Source organism: Delphinapterus leucas, chromosome 15 (genome assembly GCF_059928025.1).
Source record: "Delphinapterus leucas isolate spDelLeu-1000000601 "Yukka" chromosome 15, BTC_Dleu_Yukka2, whole genome shotgun sequence".
NCBI lineage: Eukaryota > Metazoa > Chordata > Mammalia > Artiodactyla > Monodontidae > Delphinapterus > Delphinapterus leucas.
In genome coordinates this window covers 58634890-58646994 of record NC_143143.1, presented here as the reverse complement: position 1 = coordinate 58646994, position 12105 = coordinate 58634890, and the positions used below count along the sequence as shown (strand labels likewise).

At 38.0% G+C, this 12105-nt stretch overlaps 1 protein-coding gene across 6 annotated transcripts in view; it reads left to right on the top strand.

Annotated features, from left to right (window-relative positions):
* The window catches only part of ATRN (attractin), a 171456-nt gene that overhangs the window by 51472 nt on the left and 107879 nt on the right, over nucleotides 1-12105 (top strand). For all 6 annotated transcript variants that reach the window (XM_089896619.1, XM_022592878.2, XM_089896620.1 and 3 more), the window contains exons 3-6: nucleotides 253-366; nucleotides 6675-6803; nucleotides 8513-8718; nucleotides 10225-10393. In XM_089896619.1, the coding sequence (XP_089752745.1) occupies nucleotides 253-366; nucleotides 6675-6803; nucleotides 8513-8718; nucleotides 10225-10393 (618 nt within the window). The remainder of the gene's footprint in view (nucleotides 1-252; nucleotides 367-6674; nucleotides 6804-8512; nucleotides 8719-10224; nucleotides 10394-12105) is intronic.

Here is a 12105-nt window from a genome sequence, read left to right as displayed (position 1 = left end):
GGTAAAGAATGGCCACTGTATAGACTATAAGGCCCAAAGATGCATAGACCATGTCTATTTTGTTTACCATTGCATATTTGGTGGTCTCTTGCACATAGAAAGTACTAAGGAAATCTTTGACAAGTGAAGGAGTACTGATTACATACTATTAATTTCTTCTTTATATATAAATTCTTTAAAAATCTATATTTTTTCTCAAATGTTTTATAGTGATTATGATTATTATAAATTACTTTTTTCTGTTCTTTTCAGGCCAAATAGAATAATGAGACTTCGTTTCAATCATTTTGCTACAGAGTGTAGTTGGGACCATTTATATGTTTATGATGGGGACTCAATTTACGCACCCCTAGTTGCTGCCTTTAGGTAAGCTCAGTCATATAAATACTGGTTAACCATTGTTTGATTTCTGCATTTATGTATCTCCTAGATTGTATTCTTACTGGATTCACCTTTTTTATCGCTTAGAACATTTACTTCATGGAAAGAGTACTAGTTATGGAGTCCTATCACTTGTGTGCTAGTCCTAACTTGGTTTCCTGTAGCTTCTGGGTGAGTTTTTGGGCAGAGTACTTGACCTCTCTTTTTAGTTTCCTGATCTATAAAGTTGTGATAGTAGTATCAAATTTACCTACTTCTTGTGGTGGTGGTGAAGTTTACATCTAAAAATGTTTTGTGAGTAATATATCGAATATATTATTTCTGTGAAAAATTAAATCAGGAACCATGTTCATCTTGATCCTTGTTGTGTTCTTCATTGCATAGGCATTCAGGAGTTATTTGTTGAATTCAGATATAGCTCTGTATGTGTGTGGGTGGGTGTGTGATGTGTAATTATGTATATACCTTAATATGGGTGAGGGAAAAGTTTTGGAAGAGTATACATAAAATGAACAGTGGTTACCTGTGGAGAATGAGGAACATTCCAGTTACGTGTTGTGATTTTTTTCCTACAGTATATTCTGTGTTTGTTGTTAAACAGCTTAACACCAAATACATGGGGTGCTCTGAATTGTTTTGACATTTTACTTTTTATTAATAGTAAGTAGCTGTGTTGTTTATTATATTTTTGACCACATGCAAATTCAAAACTGTTTTATTTTTCTTCCTTTTACTTGATAGAGGATTTTTAAAATATATTTTTTCTAAAATGCGTATCCTTAGAGAGTCATAGTTGTCAGCTGACTTTCTGGATTTCTTTCCCTCAAATATTTGATTTCCCTGACTTTAAAAGAAATCAATTTAACAAATATTTTTTGTATTCCTCACATGGGGCTGGTTGATGTCTCTTGTAGGTGAGGAGATAACAGAGAGTGAACAGAACATGAGGAGGCAAAGGACAGCTGAGATCAGGGAACTGATGTGCCCTTGTATTTCTCCACTCCCTTTGGCTTAGAAATCTCTGCAACATGTCTTTGAACTGAGAACCAAGGCCATTTTCTGGGTTTTAGAGATTCACTTAGAGGGCCAAAGAACAGGGTAGATAGGCCATGCTAAGCATCAAAATATTGGCTACATGTTGGGCATACACATCTTTATGCCAGAATTTGACTCATACCTTGTGTTATAGCAAGAGGCACCCCAAACTTTAACACAGCACAAAAACTATCTGTAGTATGATGTTTTCATGATAATAGTACTTGTTGGAGGTTTACTTGATACTGCATTTGTTAATCAAAACTCATGGAGTCCCCTCTTTATGTGCCAGGCACTTTGAATCAGCTTGCCAATAGCCCTGTGGGAACATCTGCCAAGAGCGTATGCATAACCCTGTAGTTCACCCAGACTGTGTATTTAATGAGCAGACATGTGAACCAACAGCAACCACAAAACAAGCAGAAGGGTATAACTGTTTTAGTCAGTGACTTTTGAGAGAAGCCACAGTATATGTACAGACAACAGGAGGATTTTTAAGCTTCTATAAAAAAGTTTATTTACTGAAATGTATAAATTAATGCATTGATTGTGTTAAAATTTAACCTATGACATAATTGAGTGTGCATTTTCTAAAATCATAGTGAGATAATGTATGTTTAATAATTGAAATTTACCTGAAACACAGAACCCCTGAAGCACTGATGTGCGGAAGAATTTGAAAATAACTGTTTAGGTCATAAGGCAATGTCACAAGATGGGGAGCTGAGGAGTGCTGTTGGGTCAGGAGGACTTTGGATAGAGGAATCAACCCAGTGGTGATGTGCTGGGGGCCCAGAGTGGAGTGAGCCTGGCGGCAGATAGTTCAGCCAAATAAAGAAAAAGAGAGCCACACAGGATTCAGAAGATTTGGACTTTTAATCTGCGTTCTGCCCAAGGCTCTGCATGAGTCTGAATAGTTCATTTAAGCACTCTAGTCCTCATCTTCTGAAGCCTAAAATGAAGGTGTTGTACTGTGTTTTCTCTGGGTGTATTGCAGTCCATGAAGTTTAATTTGACTCTGAACTGGTTGATCACATTATCTTTTATATGCTGAAATTCTGAATAAAATTTGTTTAACAAACAGAGTTCCATTACTGGACAAATTTGAGAACCACTAGAGCAAGTCTCTTCCAGCTGCACAACATTATGACTTTGTGGTGCATTCACTTCAACAAATGCATAAGTGCAGCACCTTTGTGGAGTACCTGCTCGCTCTGCTCAGATCTGTTGGTAGGGAGATGCAGAGGTGGTAGTGGTGATAGAGCAGGGAGAATAGTTTTCCTCTCTGAGGAAATTCTTATTCCTTCTAGAGGTTTTTGTTGTTGTTATTTTTAAGAAAGTCAAATACTGATGAGGCATTTGTTTAGGCTGTGATGCAGAGCTGTTAGAGGAAGTCTTGTGAAAGCGGGAGTCAGCCTGTCCAGCACCCCATGGAAATCGTGGTCAGTTTGTGGCAGGTAATCAAAGGCAGGCACCTCTTTTGTGGCTGTGGACCCTCCTTCACCACTCAGAAGTATAGATGCTGTTTGGACCCATCCCCAGGCTCCTAACCCTGACTTTAAAAATCTGGCTTACCTTCCACATCTGCCTGTCCTTGCGTGTATAGTTTTGCAAGGAGAGAGGTGTGTCAAACTGAGGATTTGCCAACTATGTAAACTTACATAGTGTAGTTGGCAAAGTCAGACTGTGCCCCAGGTGTGTTCAGAGAGCCCATATCTGTCTGGGACAGTTATGTTGAATTAAGACAGTATCTTTAGTTCAGCGATTTTCAGAAATGGTTCTAAACAATGGTACTCTGTGTTTACAATATAAGATTATGAATAACCCCAGGGCAAGCAGTTCTTGATTTTCTCAAGTTGAACAGCTGGCTGCAGCCTAAACTGAGCCTGCATTTATTTACCTGCCTAGGGGCAGGGGACAGGGTGGTGGAGGCAGCTCAGGGTGACAGTTGAATGGCAAGCCTGCAGCATCACTTTCTCACCCACATACTTTCTATTGCCTTGCACACTGGGTTGAGGTTTATATTCATTTATTCTGTACAAAGTTTATTTTTGTCATAAACCAGTTGTTTTATTTTCACACTGGGAAAAAGCACATTCTGAAGCTGTCACAAGTTTTTGAAGTGAAAAGAAGCAAATGCCTAAGTCTCTCTGACAGTAGGGAAGCTGATCCCCTTTCTCCAGCAACGTGGTCATCTAGTGCAGGTGGCCCTCCCACTCCTTCTGACTCTCCATCCTTTCTCCCTCCACCCATTCTGCCATTCGTTCTATACATTTAAATGTCCCCCCATATAAATAATAAATACCATTAGCCATCTCTTATTGAGCACCTACTAGTGTGAGATGCTATTTAAGCCCTTCACATGCTTTAACAGTTTGATTCTCATTACATTGCTGTGAGGTAGATAGGATTTCTTTCATTGTGCTTTTGAGGAAGCTAAGGCTCAGAGATGTCAGTGACATGCACAGGCTTGTGGAACAAGAATTGGAGCTCACGTTTCTGACCCTGAAGCTCATGCTAAGATAACAAAGAGTGTCCTACATGTGACTGAATCCCCCAGTCCTTTACTGTGCCAGTATTTCTTACGGCAAGATTGCTTTTGACATACGTGTTTCTAGGTGGCCCTGCTCTTGCAAGTACTTACCCCTCATCATTTTAGGGGATTCTGGTATATAAAACTGATGAAAGCATGATGATGGTTGAAACCTTCATTTAGGTCTGTGATCAAATGTCATTTCTTCCAAGAGTCCTTCCCTAAATGCTCTTTCTAAAGTAGCACTTTCTGTTCTTTTACTCTGTTTTATTTCCCTTCATAGTATTTACCTCTACCTGGCATTATATATACACACCTGTGGGCCAGGGGTTGGGGGTTCATATCTAGGCTTATTCTTTCTCTGGCATGAACTCCAGTAAGGGCAGAGACGTCTTCACTGTTGTATTCCTGGTACCTAGAACAGTGCCTCACTTGTAGTAAGTACTTAGTATTTGTTAGTTGAATGCATAGTAGAAAATGCTTCACCGTTTTGCAACCCCTAGTTCTGCCTGCATATTAAAAACTTGTTGAATGAAAATCCCATCCCTTCTTCCTCCTCACACCCTGCTTATATGCTCTTCCACTCATTTTTATATGCACTTGTATAAATACACATAAATGTACACATATACTAGGCCCATCGTCTTGCAGCTTGTTTTTTTCCCTACTCATCAGAATGCCTTGATGAGCGCCTTGTCAGTCCTGCAGACCTAACGTATGTAATGACTCATTCATCCAGCTCCCAGATGACCATTTAGGTGGTTTTCAACCTGTTCTCATTCTGAATAGTGCTGCGGTGAGGATTCTTATATATTTGTGTATGTGAGCAAGTGTTTCTTCTACTAAGAAATAGAATTGCTAGGTCATAATGAATGAGCATTTGAGATGGTCATCAGCCCAAAAGTATGTGCTTTAGGAAAGAAAAGAGGCCCGTGTGGCTGGGGTTGAGCAAGTGAAAGGAAGAGAGTACAGATCTTCCTTGGCTTATGATGGGGTTATGTCCTGATAAACCCATTGTATGTTAAAAATATTGTAACTTGAAATGCATTTAATACACCTCACCTACCGAACATCATAGCTTAGCCTAGCCCACCTTAAATGTGCTCAGAACACTTACATTAGCCTACAGTTGGGCAAAGTCATCTAACACAAAGCCTATTTTATAATGTTGAATATCTCATGTAATTTTGAATACTGTACTGAAAGTGAAAAACAGAAAGGTTGTCTGGGTACAGAGTGGTTGTACATGTATTGGTTGTTTACCCTTGTGATCGTGTGGCTGACTGGGAGCTACAGCTTTGTGCTGGTGCCCAGCATCATGAGAGAGTATCAACAGCATATCACTAGCCTGGGAAAAGGTCAAAATTCTAAGTACAGTTTCTACTGAATGCGTATCCCTTTTGCACCATTGTAAAGTCAAAAAATTGTAGGTCAAAAAACTGTAAGTCAAAAAATTGTAAGTCGAACCATTGTAAGTCGTGGACCATCTGTAATAGATGAGACGTTTGTTCATTGGATGGGATTGTGTGCGTGGAACAGATTGCACAGGGCCTGGTAAGGAGTTAGGCTTTAACTGAGTGAGATGATGGTGGTACTGAACAATAACTGGGCAAAAGATAGGAGCATATGAAGAAAAGCAAAAGACGCAAGTAAACATAGGAAAAATGATTAACCTCAGGAGTATATAAGAGAAGCTCAAAACTACAGGTTAAAAAAATCACTTTCACATATTAAATTAGCAAAACTAGAGTAGGACTGGTAATTCTCCTTGTTGGCAGGGTTAGGTGGGATGGACCCTTTCATTCTCTGTCGGTGGGATTTCAAGTCACCATCTCTCTTCTGGAAAGCAAATTGGTATATGGATTAAGAGCCTTAAAGCCATCATTTAGACCCTTTGACTTGGTAATTCTTTCTCTTTGTAGACACCCAACAGATACTATTGTGGGCTGAGCTCTGAGTAAGTTTCTAAAAGTTCTGAGGGAGCTCTTAGAGACATAGAAATGCTTATGGTATATTATCTGTAAAATAGAATATGATATGTAACATGGTATCAATTAAACAAAGAAAGTACATCAGAATGCTAATAGTATTGGGATGATGGATGTTTGTATATCAAACTTTTATTTCTATTTTTACTTTTCATGTCTTTCAGTGGTGTATGTTTGGTATCCATCAACTCATAAAGTTTGTCACTTTCTGTGATTGTGGAGGTTTACTCAGTTTTTCAAAGGAGTATTATAAAATGTTTTACTTAAAAAAAAAAAGAATAGGGTCGTCGGTTTCAAATCTCATTTAAAATATAACCTAGGGGCTTCACTGGTGGCACAGTGGTTGAGAGTCCGCCTGCCGATGCAGGGGACACGGGTTCGTGCCCCGGTCAGGGAAGATCCCACATGCCGCGGAGCGGCTGGGCCCGTGAGCCATGGCCGCTGAGCCTGCGCATCCGGAGCCTGTGCTCCACAACGGGAGAGGCCACAACAGTGAGAGACCCGTGTACCGCAAAAAAAAAAAAATATATATATATATATATATAAAACCTAGAATAGAGAAGAGCTTAGCAAAAGATTCAGATCTGTTCCTGTGCATTTATCACAGGAATTTGGCCCTTTTCCTATAAGTGGCTTTTTAAATTACAAGGGTGAAATCCAGTTGAATTTGTGTTCTGTCACCATGTGATGTGTCTGTGATTATGCTTCCCTTTATAAGACATGTGTTTTCATTTCAGCGGCCTCATTGTTCCTGAGAGAGATGGCAACGAGACTGTCCCAGAGGTCGTTGCCACATCAGGTTATGCCCTGCTGCATTTTTTTAGTGATGCTGCTTATAATTTGACTGGATTTAATATCACTTACAAGTAAGATATTTAAGTCTAATATTTGTGATTTTTTTCAGAAGACTGTATACTTTGTTTTAACAATAATAATGACTAACATATTGAGGGTTTACAATGTGCCAGGCATTATGCTAAGCAGTTTGCATGAACTTTCTCATTTAAAGTTCTTTTAAAAACTAAGTTACAGCCACTGTTTTTCTACTTCTTTTATAAATGAGGCAAGTGGCAGGAAAAGATAAAGTAAATTGTCAAAGCAGTGGGACCAGAGTTGCAACCCAGGTCTTGCTGCTGTTGAGCGTCTCCTGGAAAAGAGGGGCATTATCCATTCCTGCCAATGGATAAAAACTTTGGAGGAGTTTGCTAAGTACAATTTAACAAATATTAGTAGTTTTCATGTACTCAGTAGTTGGCCCATTGATGACAACTTAGTTGAGGTTACAAAGGAAATGTAGACAGACAGACTCTGGGCAGCTTTTGGAATTTGTTGCAGTAGGAGAGAAGCTAACTTCTGTCTTTTCCTTTTTTTCCTAAGAAATGTTTATTTTCAGAAGTAGTTAAATTCATAAAATGCCATAAGCAGGGGGTCTGTGATAAAGAACTTCTGTGGCCCATAAAACCTAAAATATATATTATCTGGCCTTTTACACAATACGTTTGACAACTCCTGGTATAGCTGATAACCCCCATGTGTAACCTTTATACTGGGTTCTTTTTCTTGCCCATTTTCTCAGGATCTCAGTAGTCTTTCAACCCTAGTTAAAGCCATCTTTATCTTGATTGGTATGGTGATTCAGTTTTTCAGGTACCCAAGGTTTGTGACTTAGCAGCCTGGGCAGCTCATCACAAGCCTGGGTTTGAAAAGTAGGCATATGCATTTATTATATTATATTATAACATAGATTATAAAAATACTATATACACATACTTATAAAATTTTATTATAAATGTATCGTGAACTGACGTTAGGGTGTAGGTGTGAATGTTAATTAGCTTGTTTTGTAACTGATTCCTGATTTTCTGGCATGCTTTGCTACAAAATTCCTTTTTAGTTTTCTTTACACTCTTACAGTATCTTGCTAATCCTGTTATCCCCCCTTTTTAAAATCAGAATTATGTCTTTTCAAAGTGTTGTCAATATCATTGTCACGTTACTATGCAACACTTTATGGTTAAACTCATGTATTAAGTTAAACTACCCCTCCCTTTTCTTGCATCTGAGATGGGTAGATAAACTTGCTAAGGAATTTAATACACACCGATCTGAGCAATAATCTTAAGCAAATTCTGTAAACTTTTAGAGACTATCCAGAGGAATGAGGATGGTAGTGTATTGTTTGCAATTTGTTTTATCCTTTTCTTCTCCAGCCTTGCTAGCGTGCATTTGGCAATTTTATAATGCTCATCATTTGTGGGCTACCAAGAATTAGGATAGTCATCCTGTCCTTAAGGAGCTAAGCCTGGATATTTTGCAAGAATCTCTTCTCTTCTTGTAATCTCTTTAACTGTCTCTTCTTATGAGAATCCAACAGGTTTAATTTGATTTTATTACTTGCCCTAGTTCTGCAGGGTTGAGTGACCCCATTTAGGCTAAATGGTAAGTACTGCAATTACGCTTGTGAATGAACTGGCTAGACAGTGAGATTTCTTAAGCCTTGTGTAGGAGGAAGTTCTGCTAAGTTAATCAAAATGTTGCTTTGTGTTGATTTAATTTCCCCCCACTATTTTTATAGTTTTGACATGTGTCCGAATAATTGCTCAGGCCGAGGAGAATGTAAGATCAGTAATAGCAGCAACACTGTTCAATGTGAATGTTCTGAAAACTGGAAAGGTGAAGCATGTGACATCCCTCACTGTGTAAATAACTGTGGTTTTCCTCATCGAGGCATCTGCAATTCAAGTGATGTCAGAGGATGCTCCTGCTTCTCAGAGTGGCAGGGTAGGAGCTTCTTTGTTTCTTTTTTTTTCTTTCAATTTACAGAATGTTTCTAGTTTAATAAGTTGTAGATTGACTTTATTCCTAATATCTGTACCATTTATGTTAATCAAATATCAGGAAGTGTTTAAATTTTCATATCTCTTTATTCAGCTTCTTACAAATCTTTGAATTCATAGATGTATGGTTGTGGTCTCTAGAGATGTGGAGCAGTTTAACAGTCTTTGCAGTTCATTCATGAATTTAGAGAACTTGGTCTCAGCCATAAGACATAGAGAATCAAGCTGGGAGGTGGAACAAGAGCTGACAATAATGGTCTCTCCACAGAAACTTTCAATAAACTCAGAGAAAATTGGGGTTGATTATACAGTAGAATCCTAAAGCAGTCAGTTATTGGAATTATCTGCAGATACAGATTATTAAAGAAGCCCTTTAGCAAATTCTTCAAGGGGTGGGTGATAGCAGCTGTTACTGATTTAGTTTTTTGGGTTTTTATTTACCCCTTTCTCGAACACATTTATTTTGAATTTCCAGAAATGTGCTTGTTTAGATGCTTTAGTTTGTTCGGTTTGGCTGACATTGAGCAGTTAAATAATTGAAGTATTTGACTACCTACCACTTTGCAAATGTTGGAGCAGAAGCCAAACCTCTCAAAAAAGGAGTTTCTTGATTTTGGAAATGGATAGTTTGTAATACTCCCAGGACTAGTCTTTACATTTTAGCTCTAAAGTTTTTTTTGTTTTTTTTAAAAATTTATTTATTTTTGGCTGCGTTGGGTCTTCCTGGCTGCATGTGAACTTTCTCTAGTTGAGACAAGTGGGAGCTACTCTTTGTTGCGTTGCGCAGGCTTCTCATTGCAGTGGCTTCTCTTATTGCGGAGCACAGGCTCTAGGTGCGCGGGCTCAGTAGTTGTGGCGCACGAGCTTAGTTGCTCCACGGCACGTGGGATCCTCTCGGACCAGGGATTGAACCCATGTCCCCTGCATTGGCAGGCAGATTCTTAACCACTGCACCACCAGGGAAGCCCCTAAAGTTTTTCATTTGAATTAATAATTCCTTTGTATACTCTTTCCTCTGAGAGCTGCTTAAGCAAGTATTTCATTACTAAAAAATCCTAACCTAGATATGGTCAGGTTTTCATTAGAAAGTATGTAATTTTGAATTTTATTAGAGATTACCCTTGGTTACTACCTTTGAGTAAATTGAAAGCACAAATTAAAGGGATATGTCTGATATTTAGATGCTAAAGGAAAGACTGTAAATATTCTTTAGATAATTTGTTGTATTTAGATGATTCAAACTTGAAACGCAGTAGTTTTCTTTTCTTTTCTTTTTTTTTTTGTCCTTGCTGCACTGCGTGTGGGAATCTTAGTTCCCCTGACCAGGGATTGAACCCAGGCCCCCTGCAGTGGAAGTGCAGAGCACTGACCATTGGACTCCCAGGGAATTCCTGAATTGCAGTAATTTTAAAGCTGCATTTTGTGAAGCTAATTTATTATGTTTTATTAGGTCCTGGATGTTCAGTTCCTGTACCAGCTAACCAGTCATTTTGGACACAAGAGGAATATTCTAACCTAAAGCTCCCCAGAGCCTCTCACAAAGCTGTGGTCAATGGAAATATAATGTGGGTTGTTGGAGGATATATGTTCAACCACTCAGATTACAACATGGTTCTAGCGTAAGTTGTTTTACAAATTTTTACAAGAAGCTTACTTTTCCATTTTGAAAATATTTAAAGTAGAGATAAGCAAAAAGAAAAGAAATCATTAGTAATTGCATTCCTGAAGAAAATCTCTGTTAGTATTTTAGTAGTTGTATTCTAGACTTTTGGGGACATATTCTTAGTTTTTGAAATTGGGAGCCACAAAGAGTTCATTGCTGTAATAAAGAATAATTCATCTTTTCCAGACACCGTCTCTCAGATTTTGTGTTAGATATGTATAATAGGTTCTATATAAATAGGGGATTGCGTTGCCTCTTAATTTAATTAACATTTCTGTAGGTTAAACGGCTTGCATTTATAGTTTGCTAGTGGAAATTATGCCATTCTTTAATACTTCCCAGGGTTCAAGGTCTTTTGCTGGTTCCATGCTGCTCATCCTGAAGGGAGAGTATGTTTTCACAGTGGAATTAGCTATGGAGTTTGACTTTGGGGAGAAATTTTTGAACACCTACTGTTGTGCTGATTTTGTGCCCTGGAAAGTTTTTCTAAACATTTTCTACTAATGAAGATTGTCAAAAATCAGCATCTGTTCTTTAAGGAATTCTGGAAATATGGCAGTAATAGTATAGTTTCTGAATCCCCCAAACATAGTCATTAAAGCACAGAGAACAACTAGGATAGCAAAATAAAAAACACATGGATAATATCTATAACAAACTTGGTCAGAAGGCATCCACACAAATAGGTGGGGTTAAACCATTGACAGCTACAAGACCTTTGTGCTATCAGTATCTATGTAGGAGTAAGCAAAGGGGAGCGGTGGGCCCACCAGCAGTAAACCCAAAGACCCACTGGAAAGCTCAGCAAGCTGCTTTGAGAACAGCAGCTGGAATTGGGAAGATTTTGCATGTTCTAGTAGTGGGGATGAGCTCAGGGGATCTGTAGTATGATCTGAAAGTGCTGGAACAGTTTGTGTCTTATTAACTTTCAAAAAACCAGCCAAAGACTCTTTGTAGGAGAAAGTCCCACACTGAAGAAAAGCTGCTGGGAATAGAATTCAAATTGAACAGGACAGGGACAGCAGAGAAAGAAAGTCCAGATAACAGTCTGAGAGGGGAACAGAGCTAGGAGATCTCAACAAGTAAGGTGCCAAATAGTTGGACACTACACTACAACAGAAGAGGAGCTAGTGAACTGAGAAGCTAGAAAAACTAGCTAAATCAAGCGTCTCCTATAAGGGTTCAGGAAAATTTTTTTTTAATTACAAAAAAATTAAAATTTAGCAACAGAAAAAATATCAAGGTCAAATCTCATAGAAAGTTATTATAAAAAAGAAGAGAATAAGTAGAATAATACCCCTTCAACGTGAAAGCATAATAGAAAAACTGACAAAAATTATAACTTAGTATTCCAAAGTAAGCTAACATACAATAAGAAAATGATAAAAGACATGAAAGAACAATATAACCAAGACTAGAAAAATTCAGAAATGAGATGATAGAAGTTAGGAAAGAATTTTAAAATAATTTCAGATTTAAAGACAAACCTAGAAGGAACACAGAGTAAATAAACACAAAAGATACTCCTTTAGAAATAGAATATGAAAAAAAAGAAATAGAATATGAAAAAGGAAATTTTAAAAAATCATAAATAAATGAAGGTCATTTCCCCCTATTCTTTGTATGATAAGTACAGTTAAAAAACCTGGACATTATATATAAAACAAA